The sequence below is a fragment of the Myiozetetes cayanensis genome, unplaced genomic scaffold, assembly GCF_022539395.1.
Source record: "Myiozetetes cayanensis isolate MyiCay16 unplaced genomic scaffold, myiCay2020 scf2-11, whole genome shotgun sequence".
In the NCBI taxonomy this organism is placed as follows: domain Eukaryota; kingdom Metazoa; phylum Chordata; class Aves; order Passeriformes; family Tyrannidae; genus Myiozetetes; species Myiozetetes cayanensis.
The window spans coordinates 29856709-29878904 of NW_026087411.1; the positions used below are offsets into that span (position 1 = coordinate 29856709).

The 22196-nt window shown below is 40.4% G+C and overlaps 1 protein-coding gene across 1 annotated transcript in view; it reads right to left on the bottom strand.

Moving 5' to 3' along the window:
• Positions 1–22196, bottom strand: part of GLP1R (glucagon like peptide 1 receptor) — an 85793-nt gene that overhangs the window by 3169 nt on the left and 60428 nt on the right. The window contains exons 7-12 of the mRNA XM_050316244.1: positions 20758–20917; positions 12266–12326; positions 8058–8127; positions 7259–7347; positions 2920–3058; positions 2008–2049 (exon numbers count right to left, since the gene is read on the bottom strand). Of these exons, the coding sequence (XP_050172201.1) occupies positions 2008–2049; positions 2920–3058; positions 7259–7347; positions 8058–8127; positions 12266–12326; positions 20758–20917 (561 nt within the window). The remainder of the gene's footprint in view (positions 1–2007; positions 2050–2919; positions 3059–7258; positions 7348–8057; positions 8128–12265; positions 12327–20757; positions 20918–22196) is intronic.

Below are 22196 nucleotides of genomic sequence, written 5' to 3' on the forward strand. Positions count from 1 at the left end.
AAAATACTTCTTACAGAAAGCTGTATTAACTGCAAAAAACCTGGTCATATTAACCCTATCTCATTTTGCAAAGAACATCAGTGGTAAAAGGCAATCTCATGAGACCCTGCTGTTGGCTTCAGAACAAGTTCAGAGAAAATCTAGAATCTCTCAGGGGAAATAAGACTTAAATATGAACATATTCTAGTGTTTTTCCAGAAGTAGATACTACAAAAGGATAACAATATCACTTCTAGCTAAATTTCTACTCTTGATCTGGGCACCAGGACTTGCAAAGAACTTTCATTCTGTATGGTTAAGGAAAAAGAGAAGGAGTCAATGAGTCAGAGATAAAAATAAAATATAGACCACATTGCAAACAAGGATATTCTTTGGACACATATAGTGTGTCAGAAGACAAACAGTTTCTCATTTAGTTTAGGGAAAATTTCTCATATAGAAAAGAAATAGAAGAGACTTTATTTAATCAAATTTTTTACATGGATTTATCTTATGGATGCTGATGACTGGGCTTGACAAAACCCCACTCCCTACTTTTAACAAGAGCTGGAACAAACAGAATAATTCATCCTAGATTGTCTGTCAGTGCAGCTGAGCACACTGTGGTTAGATTTTATGAACTGTATTACAAAGGCAAGAGAATTATAGTAACAAGAGATTTGAAGGATGTCTTAGAAACATGGGTAGGCTATTATACAGTAAGCTCCCTCAAATGAAACAAGCCTACCTGTTTCAGGTTTGTAATTGAGTCTGGGCTATGATGTAACTTTGCCGTCATATCATGTGAAGGAAACTATTGGACATTACTCAGGAGAGGCCTGGCTGCAGCTGCACAGGGGATGTATGAGCAAATGCCAAAGTGAATTAAAAGAAATACACAATGCACCAGCAGACGGTGCTGCATGTCATGATTAAAGTACACCTGTAAAGCTGTACAAGGAATTTGAAACATACATTCTCTAATTCATGCTTGAGTAAAGCCTGCTGCTACCTACCTTTGAGTTTCATACGCAGTATAATTAACAGATTCACTTAAACAAAATCTTATCCACAAGCTAAAAAAAGTAAACATTCTCCTGCAAGGCTTAGTGCAGGATGCCTGCTGCTTTTCTGTTGACTCCAGCCTGGCCATAATGACACAAGTAGTGTACTTTTCCACCAATTCCAATTCCTTGATGAAGCCTGTCTCTTAATAGGTGATCTTGAATTACCATGTCATGGTTAGAAGTAGATTTAGTGTGAATGTAAAACACATTAATGTGCATTTAATTTAATAAGGTACTGGGTAGTGTTTGCTTCCCTTGCAAATCTGATTGATGAATAAATGAATGAATTGTAATAATCACTTGGAAGGTAACATGAGGGATTCCTGCAATATGGAAACAGAATTATACCCTCTCACCCAACAAGGCTAGGATTCAGCAGAATCCACAGGAGATGGTATTTGCAATCAGTTACTCAAAGATACATTTCTTCTGGGCCTGTGGGAGAGCTCACTACTCCATAAAGTTCAGTTTCTTAATGAGAGAGTGATAATGTCTTCAAGAGCTGGGCCACAGGGGAACGAAATGAAACCAAACTATACAGCAAAAGCCATGAGGATTCTCCAGCTTCAACAGTCAGTGGAGCTGAGTTCACACAATAGAAAGGGCTCCACTTCCACATTCACCAAAACAAGGAAATAAGAAGCACTATGAACAGATTAAGAAGAGCAGCTATAATTCTTTTAAAAAGGATTCCAGCAGTGCAAACTGTACAATTGTAAGCAAGACAATTTGTGAGATTCCACATCTACAAATAGGGACCCTAAATTATACTGCCTGAATTCCTTCCAACAACATTTGTCTCTTGAGTTATCCTGTGCAGCTGTACAGGATTTTGAGGGATCTGTAAAAAAATGTGAAACTTCTGAAAAAGGACAATTTAGCAGTTCAAGACCATTTTCAATTTCCCTTTCCTACAGTGTATGCTGATAAGGCAAATTGGAACAAATGGTGTCTCTCTTACCTCATTATTGATGAAACAGTAAAGAATTGCAACCATCAGCCCCTGAAATCAACAAAAAATAGGAGAACAGTCAGCAGAGCAGTTTCCTTGCTTTGCCAAACAAAACTGCAGAGGTCTAGAGGCTCCACACTGGCATGTCCATGATAAGACTGAAAGGTGGAGACAATCTTTGGCCCCTGTCAGCTCTGATGGCAGAGGAGAGGTTTGACCAAACTATGTCTCAAAGCACATGATCTTAGGAAAAATGAGTTACCGTTTTCTTCAACCTGTTATTTTTGTTAAATGATTCCTTTCTCCTTCTTTTTCCTTACCTGGTTTCAAACTATAAACACTTCATAAGTGAGCAATTCACAGTGGTCTTAAATACATTTCTGTGCTTGATAAACAGGGTATTAGTGAGTGTGCAGGGAAACTAAAGGAATAATGATTTCCTTAAACAAGGAGACTTTCAAAATAGCCTTTACCTAAGGCAACAGTTAAATAAAAGTCACAATAAGCCTACATCCTCTTCACATGCAGTTACAGCTGTAGACCTCTCACAGCAGAGATTTTCCAAGGCGTATCAAAACCAGAATTTGCTTTCAGCAATGCCATTATACAATTCCAGGAAGTCACAGACACTTTTGTTATTGCCTTGAGGTGAACCATAGGAAGTAAATATTAATATATGGACAGGAATACGAGTTTATTGCAGTAAATTCAAGACACTGAAAATAAGAGTATGTGACACTAAGTTGGTTGTTAAAAACTAGTCCTTATACTTTCCCTTTCACTGTCAGAATCCTGTTAACATCCAGTGCTAAACTGAAAAAAATATAAGGAACAGGGAACATGCAATGATTGGAGAGAAAGCAGGTCCCCAAATAGCAGCTAAAAAGTATCTCATGCACATGCACATACTGTGAGTGCTACCTGGAATGAAGCAAAGGAGAGTTCAGTAAAAAGCTTCACAAAGCGCAGCATCCCTCTGGCATGCTCATCCGTAATAAAGGCAAATATGACCTCATGGGTCCCCAGCAGTGGGATCAGAGTCAACGTAGACTTGGCCAGCCTAAGACCACAGAGAAAGAAAAAAACACAGTGCCACTGAATATACCATTGTTGATCCAAATGATCATTGGGAGTCACTGTTTCTGCATTCTGCTTCTGACACACTGTCAACTTTGGTAAGTCACTGTACCACTTTGTGATGCAAGGTCCTCCTCCAGAGGCTGCAGGAAAAAAAAAGAAATCCTCAAAATAACCTTAGTAAGTTTCCATATGATTTAACTGCCCCTACCCCTTCAGTGCAGATCATTTCTTGGTGAGAGCTACTCTCTGTAACCAGCTGTATTTAACCTGAAAAATCTTCCAAACTCAGAAGTAGGCCATGTGGTGCTTTCTTGTCCCTGTGATGTCTTCCTGAGTATCTTTTTCTCCACCTGTAATTTGGGAAAAACGACCAAAACCTACTTTGCTGATGGCCTAAAAGAAAAAATCTATCAATAATTCCAGTATTTTAAAAGTATCTTGGCAAAGGTAGGAGTACTTGCTATTCTACTCTGTGGTGTGTTAAATCTTCACTGTAACTACCTGTAACTGCAGAACACTTTGTCAAGGCAATTAAGCTGCGTTAAAGTGAGTGATGGCTCCATGATTTAAACAGCAAGTTTAAAGACACAGCTAGCAAAGGAAAGAAGACAAACCAACCTGAAATAAAACATTTTTCACATGTGAGAGAGCACTGCTCAAGGGATACAACCATGGGGAAAAAAAAAATCACAAGAATGATCCTTAACTCTCTTTTGATAGACAACACCCAATAGGATGATGAAAGATGCCTGAGCATCACATGGGAGCTTCCTGGGCCACAGAACCTATCAAGATCTCACAAAAATTCAGCAAATACGAAATCACTGATCTAGCAGGGCTGTCAGTACTTAGCAGATCTTGTGTTCCTGAGGGCTACTGGCTGCTACTTTGAATCATGTAATCATTCAGGCTGGAAGGAACCTCTGGAAGTCTCTGGTCAAACTCCAGTTCACAGCAGGTTACTCAAGGCTGTGTCCAGCAAAGTTTCGAGTATCTCCAAGGTCCTCCACACCACCTTTGGGCCTCTCTTTCAATGACAGACCACTCTGACTATGAATTTATTTTCACCTGAGATGCAATTGGAATTTCTCTTGCTACAATTTGTGACCTCTGCCCTTGTCCTTTCACTGTGACCCTCTGAAAATACTCCAGCTCCATTTTCTGTAAAACCAACATTAGCTGAAGACGGCACTTAAATCGTTACTTACTCTTCTGTTCTGTGGACTGAATAGACCCATTTTGCAGCATCTCCTCCTGTATGACCTGGTCCAGCTGCTGAACTGGTTTGGTGCAAAACTCATGCAAGACCCATGAGGTTGGAGGCAAGGGACACGCTGTTTTTCTTATACTGGGAAGCCTCAAGGTGGACACCAGAAGCAGTCTCACAAGTGCTGAACGGAGGGGATCAGTCGCTTCCCTTGACCTTCTGGCTCTGCCCTTGGTTGTGCAGCTCAGTGTGCAGTCAGCCTACACTGCCACAAGGGCACACTGCTGAACCACATTCAACCTGTTTTCCCCCAGCCTCCCTGGGTCTTCTGTAAAGCAGCAATCTCCCCGGTAAGTGTCCATCCTGTACTGCTGCTTGAGGTTATCCCATAGCAAGTGCAAGCTTCCTGCCAGCCCACCCACTGGCCTGCCAATGTCCCTGATACACAAGGACCAAAGGATGATGAATCAAAGCAGCTATTGAAATTAAACAGGTTTACACATACAGATAAGCAGAAATGTAGCTCTTAGTAGACCCAGGCACACCACTGCTTTGGGGGATAGGCAGCTTGTTTAAACAAGCAGCTTACCAGCAAGCCTTGTGAGAGAGGCTGTGCTCAGCCACCACCTGCCTGAGACAGAGAAGTGGGAGCCTGATGCTGAATCGGCCCTGGAGACACCACCTGGGTAAAAATAAGGAGTTGTGTAGGTGTACAGAAATCCCCTTGCTTATTTAACCAAAGTTAATTGCTCTAGATGGAATACTTGGAGAGCTCTGCCCATAAAAAGGAAGCCATGCAAAGTCCTATGAAAAGGATTCCTGGGCAAGCAAAATCCCCCTGAGCAAGGGGACAAGTTTTTTCACAACTCCAGTCCTTCTGTAGAGGAAAGGGGTTTGCTGCCATACTGAACAGTGAGCGCGCTGTCATTAAATGGGTGGGCAACAGGAGAGAGGTGAAAGACAGACTGGCCCGAGAGCAAAACACTTTTCTCCTTTCTATACATATCTGAACTAGTAACTTTCAAGGCCACCTAGTCTAGTCCTTGTTTAAAATAATCCATTCCAGCATAGCAGTTCTGTCTTTCCTCTGCCCAACACCTCTTCCAGTGACTTTCAGTGGAAGAGAAGGAGGAAAAGAATTCCAATACAGGAATCTCTGATTACTGGTCTTGTTATCATCAGAAGTAAAAGACTTCTCCAAAACTTCTACTTATAACCACTGACCTCCAGACAGGCCGCCAAATCTATAGGCTTCATCGGTGAAGAAGGTAAACTCTTCTGGGTAAACTCTTTCCTGATAAAACCCTTCTGTTTACACAGCAGATTTTTGAACATGTAAAATGTAGAAATGTATGAAAATGCACCTCTGAGAAATGGCTCACCTGCATCAAACCATCCTGTGGAAGTCATGAGGGCAAAGGCTTTCTCCCTTTGTAAATATACAGGGTAAATTTACAGTCAGACTTTTAAATGGGTTCAAGCCATAAGGACCAGAAAATCCCCCCTTACACCACCACTAATTTTATCCTGGCAAATAAAGGTCACATATATTAAAATAAAAATAAAAATAAAAAAAAAAAAAAAAAAAAAAAAAGAAAAAAAAGGAGGCTTGAAAACAAAAGAGGCTCATTAAAACAAGTCCTTTTCTCTGCTTTGTGCTCTAAAGATGCACTAGGATTTCCAAAATTTCATGTGAGGTAAAGCAGGTAGGTAACATACAAGGCAACTCTATACTGTGATGAGAATGTACCAAAATATATGCTTTGTCTAGCTTAGCGACTTTGAAATTGGGTATTTCAATGCTGCAGCGTTTTAAGTCCAGCGCCAGTAGCAGTCCAGCTACCACAGCATGTAGCTCCACACTGGAAAATTCAATAGCTAACTTATTATTCCTACATTGTTTTTCAGACTGCAATACAAAAGTATTCTTCAAGATGCAGAAATGAAGGATGCAACCATGAATCTTAGCAAGGTGATTAAATAACAGGAAGAATAGAGACATGGATAGGGTGAAGCCTGAAAAACAAAAACATTTCTGTGATAACCCTGACATTTTTCTTGAAACATCTCATGCATTCAAGATTGAAAGTTTGTCCCAATAACAACTGGCATGAAGAACAAGGAGTAGAACTGAAAATGACCTCTGTCTTACCTTTCTCGAAGTGAAACCTTTTATTTCTATCCTTTTTTAAATTATTTTTTTAATTTTATTTTTATTTCTTTAATTTTAATAATTACAATGACCAACTGGTCCAACTGCCTGACTACTTCAGAGCTGTCCAAAATGTAAAGCATGTTATTAAGGGCACTGTCCAAATGCCCCTTAAACAGTGACAGTCTTGAGATATTGACCACCTCTCTAGGAAGCCTGTTCCAGTGTTTGAACACCCTTGCTGTAAAGAAATGCTTCCTAATGTCCAGTTTATACCTCCCCTGATGCAGCTTCAAACCATTCCTATACGTCCTATCACTGGATACCAGGGAGAAGAGCACTTTCCCTCCTCAGGGAGCTGTAGAGAGCAATGATATCACCCCTCAGAGCCCTCTCCTCCAAACTAGACAAGCCAAAAAGTTCTCAGCCACTCCTCACAGGGCATTCTTACCAACCCTTGCACCAGTTTTGTTGCCCTTCTCTGGATGCTTTCAACGACTTTAACATCTAGTATTTGCATATGATGCATGTATTTTAAAAAATCTGCTTAATTAATATTCATCCAGTCTAATGGAAGACTGTAAAGTGACAGACATCAAACCTTCTGTTTATCAATAACACAGCTATAATACCTGCCCCAGCTTCACTGAAGTTTTTCTGGGGACTGACTAAGCAGCCATACCAATGTGTGACACCACACCTGTGCATTACTCAAGGGCTGTGATTTTTAACCGCCTTTGTCAATCCAGTCCTGTCATGTACCTTCTTGTCTACTTCTGTTTTGATGGGCATGAAAAGTGCCAGACCACCATAAGACATACCTGCATTTTATGTCAGTTTTGCACATCAAATTAGCCTGCAGTTTGGAGATGATGATGCATATAACTCTGATAAAGATGAGGAAATTTACCTGGAGAAATGAAAGAAGGATTTATATCATCATCAATAAACACATGTGCATAAGTATGCAAGAAAGCTGGTTTGTGTATGGGGTAGGTGTCTGCATCCTGCTACTCTACAGCTGCAGAATTTGTCATGTAACTCAACTCCTTGCTAAGGAGTTGTGCTCTAAATACATTTGTGAATGCACAAGTCATCTTTGAAAACACAGGCACTTCATTAAACAAAGCAGGGAAGCCTATCTACTCTCTGGGGAGCGAGACACAGTAAAAGTGTGGGTTGGCCCATTTGCCTTATCTGGAGATCTGAGACTGACACAGTATTGTAGCTGCAGAACATGGCATTTCTACACAATGCTGCACATTTTGTGGCTCTTTCGCAGTCCAGTACCTGAAATATTGTCTCCACCCTCCTTGTACTACCTGCCACATCTTTCTGCTCACTGGGGAATTAACTGGATTGCTGCAGCATCTGTTTTGTTATCATTTCCTGCCACTACAACATGACAGCATGTGGCCAAATTAAACAAACAAAAGGCTAGTCTGGAATTCCAGTGATAGAAACCAATTTCATAAAATCGCATTTCTGAATGAAAATGCCAGTAGCCTCAAAGGTTATTAGCCTTTGGACGTGCACAAGGGCCATGTGTGCATCTCTGTACTATGTCACGTCCCATTCTCATGGAAATCTGCCAGCTCGCAGCACACGCTTCATACTCACCCCAATGGCAATGAGAATGGGCAGTCTGATGATCAACCAGTAATTCATGTTATAGTTTCTGGTCCAGCAACTAGGAAGATGACAAAAAGGAGACGACGGAAAAGTTTCAGTACATTACTAAAATCTCCTGCTTTTCATTCTGCCACAGCAATACAGATGGAAAACAATATTAAGGACTAGATACTAGGAAAGCACATCATGCTGACATGGAAACAGAGGCAGTTGCTTCTCAGAAACACTGAATGCTCTGTACTATTACCGCTATCATAATCCAACTGGATACTACTCACCGGCCTTTCTTGCCCACTAATGGCTAGCTCTCCTCCATAATTTGCTATGAATTATCATCCATTAATTGTGAAGATTTATTCCATTAAAACCAAGGTCAAATTTGTCATACGGCTTAAAGGAGAAGCGGGGGAGAGGGGAATCTGTTTGAGTCAGATCTTTCCTGTGTGGTTTCTAGCCTCCTCTTTCCGTACTACATTTATTTGTCCTTATTTTCATAAAGAACCTACTAATTTCAGCCAGGAGAAAGCAACTGAGGCAGCAAACTCTAGTTCCTTCAGTGCATATGCACAGGGTTTCTGGTCCAAAGGGAGTTTTAGAAATTATAAACAAGTAAAATCAAATATGGGAGCAATAGTTCCTAACTTTTTGTTGACCTGAGCCCTCTGCCAAGGAAGCAGCATGCTGTAGGCAATATAATACTTCATTTCCCCCATAAGTCTCATTTTAGCTTTTTAAATTCCTGTCTCCTTGAGCAATATTGGAGAACGATGACAAGAAAACTGATGCCTGACAGCCAGTTTGGGATTGCTGGTTTGAAGTGAACCTTACACGGAGGGGTTTGTACATCTAGTTCTTTCTGGTCCTGCTCTGGCCACAGCCAATGACCACCACTGACTGTCTGATGGGCCACGTCTGTTCACAATCACCCATGTGTTAGGGCAGTGCTCACTTGTTGCTGCAATGACAGCATTCTTAATATTTCTATGAAATAGCTTTGTTAGCCTCCTGCCATATTGCTCAGCATTACTCAAAAGCAAAAGTCACCAGTAAAGCCAGCAAGTCTCTGGGCTACACAGGCTGTGAAACATAAAATAGAAAACAGTACTACAGAAAAGATAGTTTCCTTCGCAAAACAAGTTTCTCTTCCTCCCCAAGTCTCATCTCTCACCAAAGCATACATATGCACAATTCTCCTTAAGATTTCTTAACAGACTTAGGAAACTTCAGTTTGGGTGATGATGATGGAAATTAAACCCTCCCAGCCTCGTAGTGGGACAGTCTAAGAGGAAAGAAAAAAGAGCAAACCATGCAGCATGTGAGCAGGATCCATGCTACAACCACACACCCACACATGCTCACAGACTAGAGAGGAAAGTGTAGCAGCTTGGCTGTGGAAATTCCACATTCCCTTGCAGGTAATGCAAGTCTGAGAAGGTCCCAGGACTTCATTTTTCTTTCAATTTCACTTTAAAGCATATAACAAGTGTATTATTGCCACCAGCTGCTCTACAACCTACAGCTCAATTGTATTTTAGATATTGGAGAAAACAGGTGTACAGACTGTGTGCAGTCAGCATACATCAGCTGGAATCTGAGTAACAGAAGAACTTAACTGGTATGTGTGACTGGGAGCCAGCTTCATGGAGCCTTTGAAATTGATTTTATTTGAACCCCTCAAAACCGATGGGATAATAAGCATGTCTGGAAATGGAGTTCTAATTTTCTCACTAGCTGCAATAGATGCAAAGGCAATTTAAAAATTTCTTTATAATAACTGACACTGAGAAACAATTCTTTACATTAACTCTGCTACATTTCTGTGTGTGTTAATTTGCTTCCTGTGGCACGTAGCAGTTTTAGCTACTTTTAAATTTATACAAATGCGTGCAATAAAAACACCACTACAGGTCAATTATAGTGTCATGGCTATTAAAGTGTCCAGAAAAATAAAATTGGTATATCTGTCCATGATTTCTTGCCCATTTGTTCTTTCTGTGATTGTCACACTGATAAATACATCAACATCTATTGTGTTTGGGATCTATCCCTGCAGTTTGCTCAGCACCACTCAGGAGATGCTTGGCAACTAATAGCCTCGGAGCTGTGAGTGGAGAATTTGTCCAGTGAAACAAATGCTACTGGGAAATTTCTGCCTTTGCTTACCAATCCTGTAGTCTTTTTCTAAAAGTGAAAACATTAAATTTTTACCTTGAAGACCAAAGCTGAATGGCTCCATTTTTAAAAAGGGATTGTAGGCTGGCTGTTTTCCTCCCATACTTTATTGCAGACGGGAACAAAAATGTGTAAGTATCAGCTTTTTAGGCACAGTCTAATAACTAAGAACAGCAGCTTGCTTTTAATTTTATTTCTGAACTGGACAAAGTATTCTTCAATAGTTCACTTTTAAAACATTAATTGCTTTCTAAAGGAGTTTATAGCTGCACATGTAAGGAAAGAAGAAGCCACTGTGCAAGTAAGTCTTGAAGACTTTGGTCCTTCATTCAAACAGCTACGTTCACAAGACTGCCTCAAATTCCCAGTCCTGACCACATTTACTTCCAGTTATTCTTCATAGCCAGGGAAATAGTTAAATCACAAATGAAATTTACAGCCTGCTGCACATCCACAGTGACAGCACTATGGCAAACAGCATGAAGGATATCCCTGGCTGCTCCAACAAATGCCTGCCCAAGGCACAGAAATCCTGCCTTTCAGAGCAGCTGCTGCACATGGTTATTTATTGCTGTATTTTACAAATATTTAGACAAGATTTAGAAAATTCAATAAGGTGCAAGATTGCCCCTTTTAAGGTCCGCTGAGGGCAGTGAGTGACAGTTTTCCCTAATAGAAAATATAAATCAGCTCTGAGCACCGCATAATGTAGGAGGCTCAGTATGGGCACTTTGAATACATTTTCTACATCAGTACCAAGATATGTCCATGGAATGCTGCCTGCTCAGAGGCTGCATGGTCTCTATACCTATTCTGATAATTTCCACAAAACTTGCAATACATCAATACAGCCATAATCTTGTCACAGAATATTGTCAAGTCAACCTTGAAAAGGAAAGTTGAAAAATCCTAACATTGCTTAAGCCAGAAAAGGCAGCTTTGACTAAACTGGTTCAGTACTATGAAGAACATTAAAAAAAGAGCTGGTTCTTAATACTAACAAACACCACAAAACAGTCTGGGTGTGGGTCTGAGTACATTGAATTTTCACACTGCAGCATCCCTCCAGCAAGGATTATGTCTGGGGGGAAATAAGAAGGGAAAAAAAGAAGAAAAAAAAGGAAAGGAAAAAAAAAAAGAAAAAAAAAAAGGAAAAAAAAGGACCTTCTACAAAAGTTTGCTTACGTAGTTTGGAAACTAAGTAAGAAAAAAGCCCATTAAATAGTAAATTTATAATAAAAATGAAATAGTATACATTTAATTATTTCATCATAAAGAAAACTATCCAAATATTTCCAGGCAGCCACTGCCACTAAAAAGAGGAAGCCACTTTCCTCCCTTTTTTTTTTTTTCAATTTTTATTTTTGAAAATCCCAGCAAATGCTACAAACGCCTACAGTGCAATTTGGTACATAAAGCATATACAAAGGTAATTTTTTCAGAACAGCCATTACGGTAAAAACAGATGAAAAGTATTCTGTGTTTTACAGCAGTCTTGTGCATGACACAGTTGACTTCAGCAAGACTAACATAAGCAGACAGAGAATGTGCATTTGTTTTAAAAAAATCTAAGTAATGGAAGCTTAAACAAGAGCAGGCAATCACATCCCTGCTGCTAGGCATAAGCTAACCACTACAAATCGCAGGCAGAATCCTGTGGGAGGTTGTTGCCTTCCTCTGAAGCATAACTGTAAAGGCTACTGCCAAAGGCACAGCATCAGGAGTGGTCTTGGTTGGTATGATGACTTCTACTGTTGATACTGTAACTACAGAAAAACAAAACATACCTTTCCTTGACCTGCAAAAGGATGGATTCATTCAGACATGCAGAAAATTTTCATCAGAAAAGAACATATGCTCCTTTCTGAAATGTTATGCAAGACTTTCAGACAAAACAGAAGCAATTATGTGAGGTTTCAGCACATTGCCAAAGCAAACCACACCGAACAGAAAGCAAACAATGACCTGCTGGTGCACACATACAGCACAAATGAGATAGCTAGAAAAATCAGAACTAAACCAACCCTTCATCTTCATAAAGGTACTTGACAGTTCCCCAGAGGATAACAAACAGCATTGGCACACCTGGGAAGAGAGGAGACAAGGTTGACACTGACACTGGGAATGGGAAAAGCAGAGAGGAGGACAACCCATCCCCCATATACAAACACCCTAATGAAGAGCAACATAATTAACTGGTGGCAGGGTTGCAGCTCCTATCCGGCACAGATGGCCATCAACAGTGGGAGGAGGTATTTAACCTACAAATAACTAATAGATATAACTCATTTTTTCCTGGCCTTCCTCCTAGTTCCCAACAGGCATGAAAAATGAACAACAACAGAACTGCCCCCATACTTGGCATATATCACTTCTTCTATGGAACAGAAGAGTTTCACAGAGTGGCCAAGGGAATTAAAGTTTTGGAAGCTCTACTAGCCTCTGTACTCACATGAGAGAGGAGTGTGCTCTGACCCTGACCTTTGCCTCCAAATTTCTGCCTGTGGATCGCCTACCCTGCATTCAGGCAGCACCAAGCTCAGGCTATCTATTGGCATCAGGGCTGGAGCAGACCCCAGCCCACATTTTCCCAAAGGCAGGAGGAGTGTGGGCACACCTAGCAAGTTTGCTCAGGCCTCCCCCACAGAGAAGTCCCAAGTTTGGGCTGCAGGACTGGCATGGGCTTGAGTGGCTGCAGCAAAGACAGCACCTTGCTTTGAGAAGAGGCTTGGCCCTACCCTTACCTCTGACAGTGTGTGTGCCACAGTTGGTCAATTTATCTGGGGTGTAAAGGGAAGAGAGACAAGCCAAACAAGCTGGCAAACATTACCTGCTTTATAGTGTCAAAGGCTCTCAAATGAATTTCTTCCATTTATGAAATGCCTATGTCATGAAAAATAATTTAGAAGTGCATCTACCAACCAATACTCAGTACAGGGAATGCCAAAAAAAGCACACAAGGAAGGAAAGCAGGTTGAGACTTAAAGAGCAGGATGAGGAATTTCTGCCTAGGGATGGATCAAGATGGTCTAATTCCACTGAGTACCTCCTTGGTCAGTATTTCATGCTGAGTGTACATTGTATGGAAAGGGCAACATTTATTGTACTTTGTAACTGCATTCTTAAAAATCTGGGGTACAGCAGTAAGTGCTGCACAGGGCAAACACACAGTTCCTGGCAACAAAAGCCACAAAGAAATTGGTCATCTCTTGCAGTCTGAATATCTCAAGCAGTTATCTGTAGTGGGTATTATAAGTAAAAACCTCTTCTCTCTTGCACTCTAGACTATCTCTGTTCTCAGAACAGCTAAATACTACAGATACAGAAGAAAAATATTCCCCTTAATCAGTTACAAAAGGGAGAGAATAAAGAGCAGCAAGAAAAAAAAATTACCAATAATTAGAATAATAGCAAAGATAGTGAGTTGAGTAGACATTATTTGGGCAAGTGGTTGAACATGTTCCATGAATATACCTGACACTGAGAATACACAATATTATGGGAGCAAAATTTCTAAGAACTCCGTGCTGTTTTCACAGTGGCATAAAGGGACTAAGAACAGGCTCACTGTAAATCACTTCCAAACCAAATGAGCCTTTGATTCACAGAAATGAATTATAGTTTGAATTATTCCTTTCTTGACTTTGCTGAGAATTAAGACATCTTAATATGAAAGTTACAGGATAAGACACAAACACTGAGAGCACAAAGGCTGTAGGTCAGTGGATATATCATTTGACATATGAAGTGATTTGTGGATATCTCCATCTTCTGGATACCCCTTGACATCTACCAAATTCACAAAGCCTTGCCTTGAGAAATGGGTGGCTCTGAAAACCACCTGGGACACACTCTCAGCAGATGAGAATGCATCCAGTTTTACAAAGCCCTTGTGAGGATCTAAAGAGAAGACTGCCTCAAGAACATTCCCTAATTCACTTCAAGTCTGTAGAAGTCTTTCATAACAGCAAGAGGGCAAAGTTTAAAGCATCTCTGAAATAGATGTACTATTCAAGGATCACTGAGACTCTCCAAAGATTAATTAACAATTTTAACACCTAATTACCCTGCATTAACTGGCACAAGCTCACATATTATTCTGGTTACTTCACTCAATCAAGAGACTTCTATCTGGTTTGAGCAGGCAGTGGAAGTAAACTGCATACAACTCTTTGAATAAATACTACAGATGACTACATATCATTAAGAGAATCAGTGGTGTATTCCACTGGGCTCCCAACATGCAGGCCTTTTAGGGCATTTGAGTTTCAGTCCTACACTTCTTTCTCTTGCTGCTGCTATTCAGAGAATATCAGATATCCGAGAAAAAACTGTACTCATTTATAGAATTCGTTAATTCAAGATATAGGCTGAACTCTTTCTGGTTTTGCTTTTTGTCACCCAGAAAGCTCTGAGAATGATCTTTTCCTAGATTAACTGACCAGAGAAAGGTCTCTGAATTCTGGAAATGGTAACGTCTACTTTTTTCTGTACTGCATCACTGTTGAAGATGCCAGAAATTACAACAGCCTGCTCATAATTGCTTCTGCGATGTTAATTGTTGCAGGCTGATAGCTGACCCAAAATCTTTGAATACTACATGGTGATTATGAAATCTGTCAAGTGTACTAGGAAATAAGCCTGCTGACAGTTCAGCTAATAAAGTTCAACTTCAAATGGCTGGGCATCTGAATTGTAGGCTGCAATAATAATATATATTATGGATGATGAGAAAGTAATGGAGCTGCCAAACCAACACCTTAACACCCCACTGCACAAATAAGCAGCTGAGCTCTCCTAGTTTCACTCTAGCTTATATATTCTACACGTGGTCAGGTGTCTGCATAGTAAGAAAAAAAAGTTGGAAAACCAGGCATTTTCCAGAATGACAAAAGGATGGGGCAGGTAGGAAAGGAAAACTGTAAGAAAATCTGCACAGGTTGACATTTTCAGAATGCTCCACTATCCCGAATGAGCAGAGGGGCAAGAAATTCATGTGAGCTGCTAATGGAAGTAACCATGTCCTGACAGCAGCATGTAGTAATCAGTCTCTTCATTTAATGGGTCTAAGATATTTTGGTAACCAAACAGAAAAGCTCAGGTTTGTTCTGGAATGCACAAAGTCCCAGTTACCATGAAAGGTGTCACCAGGTGGTGCTGTTCCATGTCATCTTCTTTCCCTTACTTCCACGTGCAAGCAAGTTTCCATTCTTACAGACACACCGTATTTGTGGCTTTGCCTTGTACACACTTTCCATAAAGGCAATTTCAGGTAAGACACATGAGGAGCAAGAGAGGCTCCCCTCATCCTCATGTGCTGATTAGAGATTCTTCCTGAAGTGAATTTGTAGGACCAGAGCACTGCCATCCTGCTGAGACCCTTAAATGACGACATATTCTGAATATAGCATTTTAGGACTGTATTTCAGCTGTAACCTGACATCACTGGTTTCCATGTGTGCTAAGTTCAACCTCCACGACAATCAGGCACACAAACCAGAAGGACACTACTGCTGTCAGAACAATTTCAGTCCTCTTTCTCTCAGAAAGCATCCAGGATGCTCTGACTTGATCAACTGCTTGATGTACCAATGCATGAACGTTGATATGAGGAACTGAAAGAATTGATAAATAAATATAAGTAGATGTAGAAAGAGTAAAAGCATTGAAGATGTTGAGAAGAAAAGATGACATATTTTTTACTTCTAAGAAAGGAAAAGAATGGAAGACTTCATTCTAGAACACAAAGAGTGAAGAAAATTAAGAGGAACTTCTGACATGCAGTTCCTACCAATATCAGTCTGGATACAAAACCTATTTTCACATCTTCATTTGAAACACCATTTTCATTTGAAAACAGAAGAGAAGTGGTCAGTGCAATGAATGCATCCTGTTGCTACAGTGAGTTCATACTGGGCTTCTGAAAGAAGGTTTTTTACTGCCTCTATTCCAGTAGGATCTTCCTTGCAATCAGGATGTAGATTTTGATGCCCTAGACAGGCTTCCTGCTTTTGACAGCTTCATTCCCTTAAAGTATTCTTCCTTAGAGCAAGTTTGTATTGCCAAGGCTTGGAAGGAAATGGATTATTTATTTTTTATGGCAATTTCCCTGATGCAAGAGCAGCTGGGTGTAAAATTGCCATAGAAGCTCAGAGAATATTTAGCTCTTTATTAACATTTTCTTCTTAGCCTTTAGTGCTGAAAATGGTCTCCTGTTGCTCTTCCTGTCTGGATGTCACACAGAGTCATTGTGTGATATTTCTATTGTTCCCCATTCTTCCCTCCTCCCGACTCCTAAATGTGAACAGGTCCTTTTCCCACTAAAAGCTTCTGATACAGCAGCATTACAGTATAAACTGCTCTTCTCCAGAGACTACTGCTAGTTTGAAGTCAACGTCAGGCTCAGCAACTTTTCCCTTGGGCTCAGATGCTGTGAACACCATGTTGGTGTCCTGGACAATCTGATTCAGAGCATTGTGCACATCCCAAGACACAAACAAAACAAAAAGTAAATATCTTGTTCTCTGTAGTTAGGTTGAATTTTTCCCCTCCTTCTTCTACAAATGTTTTTATTCTCTCTAGAAGGTGAGATCCATGGGAAAGGATTTCTCTTATGCCATAGGAAGGAAGCACTGGGAACCAGCAGTGTATAGTAACAGATCTTTTTTTCTGCAAGTGATAATGACTATGTAAATCAACACCCATTTTAGCTGCTGTTGTGCTGATCCCCAGACTGAAGGAAATAACTCGTCTACCTGCTCTTCTACTTGCCTATTAAAAATTTTGGGGTTTGATGCTGTTAGTGTTTCTGCCTTTTTTTACCTCCATCAGCTTTGAAAACGGCATAAACTATTGTTTTTGCAGTAAGATATGTGGAAATTAAGGTTGACACAAATGTATGAAAGTCAGCTTTTACAAAGAAATAGAAGGCATAAGCAAGACATATTCCACATTAAATGAAATAGGATAAATTTCATTTTTTTCAAATGCCATCTCAAAGCCTAGTATGGTACAAAATCTCAGCAAGGAAGTGGCCATTAGGAATACAGTTACCTCACAAGTAATAGGGAAAGTTTATAGAATCCTATCAATACACACGATGTTGATATAAATGACTCCCAATCTATAAAACTGCATTAGTTTCCAGAAGGCTATCAAGATTTTATAACTTTTCTAGGTTTTGCAAAGTACAATAACACAAGATAAACAGATTTTTCCCTTTATGAACACTTCAACAGCAAAGGATAATTACTCATTTGAACTGATAATAAATGGACTACTGCCTAATAACTGACTTAAAAGCTTACCTGAAATGATCATATAGAAAAATGTATTTGCAGTATCTTGGAACAACCAGTCTACTGTGGACTGATGGTGTCCATCAGATAGAGAAGGGAAAGAGAATCTAAGTCATAGGCTTGCCAAGCTGGTGAAGAGGACTTTAAACTAAAGTTGCTGGGGAAGGGGATCCTCAATCCATCCCACTCCTACCAATTTGATGCCAGTGCCAGCAATAGATGATGAGGCCCACAGCCTGGAGGGATCACAGGTTAGCAGGAAAGTAGCTGAAAAGCAGCATGAAGAAACACCAGCCACTCCAGACATTAACTCTGAGTCATCAGGGACTCAACTGAAATGCCTTTATGCAAACACACATAGCATGAGGCATAAATAGGAGGAATTACAGATGTGTGCACACCTGCAGGGCTATGATCTTACTGCCATTACAGAGCCATGGTGGGATGGCTCCTGACTGGAGTGTTGGAACAGAATGACACAGGTTCCTAAGAAGTCCAGGCAGGACAGACTAGGCGGGCATGTTGCCATCTACATCAGTGAGAGCTGGAGTGTATGGAGCTCCACTGGGGGATGGATAAGGACCTGACCGAGATCTTATGAGTCAGAATGAAAGGCAGGGCATAGACAGGTGACACAGTGGGGGTCTGCTGCCAGCCACCAACCAGGAAGTCCAAGCAGATGAGGTCCTCTATAGACAGACAGGAGCAGCCTCACATTCACAAGCCCTGGTCCTCATAGGGGACTTCAGCCACCCCCATATCTGTTGAAGGGAGAACACACTATGGCACATAAGCAATCCAGGAGGATCCTGGTATGCCTTGATGGTAATTTCCTTCTCCAAGTGACAAAGGAGCCAGTGAGGAAAGGTGCCACGCTGGACCTTGTTCTCACCAACAAGGAGGAGCGGGTGGGGAATGTGAGGCTCAAGGGCAGCCTTGGCTGCAGTGACCATAAAATGGTGAAATTCAAGATCCCTAGGGAAGTAAGAAGAGTGCACACCAATCCCAGTACTCTGCACTTCAGGAGAACAGATTTTGGTATGGTCTGAGAGTGATCACAGTTATAATTAGAAGAAACAACAACATGAAGTGACTAACACCTACAGTGTTTTTGAACAATGCACATATGAAATTTTTATACATAAATATGCATCAAATGATGACTAATGAACAAGTTAAAAAAATTACCCTGTAAGAGGACAATTCATTAATGGGACAAAGGGTTGGGGTATCAAATCAGCTCTGACAATCTAATAAACAGCTTTTTTGTTCTGGCTTTATTTTTATAATTGATAAACTATTTCAAAGAACAGGACACTCTTAGCTCAAACAGGAACTTACTGTCTCTCTGAAGCCTCAGCATTATATTGAGTCTATCATGCTGTAAAAAAAAAAATTAAATAAAAATCTTCTGAGCATTGCATACATACACTCAGTGAGGGACTTGAGCACCCAAAAAATGGAATCATCAGAGAAGAAGCAGAAAGAGGGGGAAAAATCTTTGTATCTTTCCCTTGGTTAGAGGTGAAACTGTTATCTGGTATAACTAATCTGGGAGCACTGAAACAGCAGATGCTTCTGCATTTAAAGGTGGAGAATTATTGGCAAGGTTTGCACATACAGACACATCTGGAATAGCAAGAAACTGTACAGATGAGGATTGAATGGTATGGAAAGACCTTTCTAGGAAGCTTGGATGAAGCCTATATATCCAGTGCCAAGTTCTGACACTGCCACTCATTTCCACAAACTCATCCAGAAATTCAATATACAGTAGCAAAACTGCCATTGTAAAGGAAGAACAAAACCAAAATAACATCTTCTGTTTCTGCCTTCTGCTTTTGCAGGAGACAAACTCCAAATAGAAGTGATTCAGACCAAAACCAGCCTATCCCTTTCTTATAGAACACCATAATCCCCTCGGGATTTGACTAGATATAATTTAGTTCTAATTTCTTTTCCATTTCCTTTCATGACCTCAGTCAGTGCTTCAGGATAGCTCCCCCGCCTTTTTTTTAATTAAATTGAGGGTATGATTAAAACATATATAGTTCAAATGTTATACGAAATGGTGTTGCTTTTGCTGCATGCACTATATAAAAGAATACGGAAGACATAGAACTTCAACTAAAACTCTCCAGCAGGAAACTGCTATTATTTGCATTTATTTATTCCCATCAATATGCCAGAAAGCCTTTGCTCCTCATATATCACTGTTCAGTAGAATTGGGTAATTCACAATAAGCCATTTATATGCATTTTACCATGGAACTAATTTGTTAAAATATTCACAGTTGAGATCCATGGAGAGAAAAGAAGAGTCAAAGCAATTTAAATGTTCAGACTAGCATCTGTGAAAGCACTTGCAGTATTTACCTGGATTTACTCTCAGGTTTCCAAAAGTGGCATGATTCCACCAAAAGGGGAGAGTAGAGAAGAGGAAGGGAGAAAACGCAATAAAAACCCATAAATGATCATTCCAAAAATAGGATGAATCCTGAACTCTAATGTATTTTCAGGTGAACTGGACAGTGAAAGAATCAAAGCTTTAGCATTTCTACACAAGGTGGTCCTTGCTCAACCAACTGATTTCAAGGCATCACACAATCCTTGATTTCAAGCACACACATGCCCATGGCACATACATCCTGACTGTTTTTTCCCCCAACAATCCCTATTGGACCTGCTCTGCCCACTTAATCAACCTGACAATTCACTGCCAGCAGCTCCTTGTCCATTGGCCCCTTTGCATCCCCCTGCTCATGCTGTCACCATTTCTCTACCGTTATCCTCACCTAGATGCGAGGCATCACTGCTCTTTTGCACCACAAGTAGTTAATACATCTTTAAATGCAATGGGAAATTTTCAGGAGATGAAACAGGGCGGTCCAGAAAAGTCCACACCCGCGTGGAACCACTGACACGTCATTTGTACTGGGAAGCTGATGACTTGCAGAAAAAGTGCCATGTCCCTGCCACTGATCTGTGGAGTTTCTGCGGTGTCACAGAGCCCCTGCGTTATGAACCCACAGCTTCTACTCCATGAGCATCCAGGAGCTGTGACAGCCCAGGACCCTCCAGCTCAAACAAGGTAAGGGATTGGGAACAAAAAGGGAATGCGGAGTGCAGGACTTGAACTGGGCAGCCAGAGGGTAGACACACAATTTTCCCTGTTATACCATCTGCCAGTGCAGCCACAAACAGAAAAATCAACTTACCCCAGCCAATGCAGAGGTAAAGCCGAAAAATCCTCTGCTCGGAGAAGACCGAAAGTACCAGCAGCGTGTAAAGGTACATGCCTTCCACCAGCAACCAGTAGTAGTTTGCAGCCACACAATACTGCATCATCACAAAGACCAACCGGCAGCTGAGCGATTCCTGTGAGAGAAGAAAGCACAGCCCAGATGAAAGCAACAGGGGCCAAGAGTAAAAGGATACTAACATGAAAGACTGGTTCTCTCTCCTACTTTTAATCCACAAAAAAATGCCTGCTAAACTAATCACATTTGAGTACTGAAGGGACAGAAGCCGGTAATAGGTGCTATACGCAGCAGACAGATGCTTTTAACAACATTCTTCCTTTAAAAAACAAAAAGTACACATTCTGCATTTAGAATAATAAGCAATAGATTGTATCTCAATAAGCAACAGATTACATCTTGAAAAGCATGACACAAAGATAAAAAGAACAAGTGAAAGGTACTGTATCAAACGCTGTCAGTGAATCTTTGCATTTCCCCAGATACTCTAATCTGCAGTTGAGAATTTCTCTATTAAAGAGCAAACCGTGGGTGCCATAATGTTGACTATTTCCCAAAGCAAGGATTTTTTAACAGAACAGCAATATTGCCCAGTGCACCACATTTAAGAGCAAAATCTCTCATAGTTGGCAAATTACAGAGATGGTCAGCAGGGCCTTAGTTAAGTATGAAACCTGATTACTTAATTAAAATATCCATCAGATCTGATGAAACCACTATTGAATAAGCAGTCTGTAAAAGAATAAAGTCTAGGCTTTTTGGAAGAGGAAATTACTGGCAATCCAATATGAACATTTCCAAACCATTTAAGATGTGTATTACAATGTTATTTTCTGGCAATTGATACACTGCAGATGAGAAAAAAACCCAACCATCATAGGAGGTTCACTATGTGGTACTAGGGCTTAAGCCTTAGGCAGTGTCAGAAAAGGATGGGTTGGGTACTAAGGATGCATCAGAAGACTTAGCCTTTACAACCCCATATACAGCAGTAAATGCTGTACCCATGTTTTAGAACCACAAGACCTACAGAGATAATAAAAATACCTTTCTTTTAGGATTCAAGTACATTTTGTATTCCAAATCCAAATCGGGAAAGGGACACTTTTGTCATATTTACAAGAGCTGTATATCCTCTCCCATCAGTTAGAAGTATTTAATTATCCTGTTCCTCCAAAGCTTTTCTAAATACTTTCAAATCTGCATTTTAATCAGATGCTTACATTTTTTTCCTGTCATCAAGAGATTAAAGATCTCTAAGAACAACCAGCTAATTTGGTCATTATACAAGGCAGACAGTTCTATCACAAAAGGTGATGGCTTAGGGAAATGAAAGCCCTCTTGTCACTGCTAGAAAGAAACGAACCTGCAGCACAGGAAGAAGACATGGGCATTTG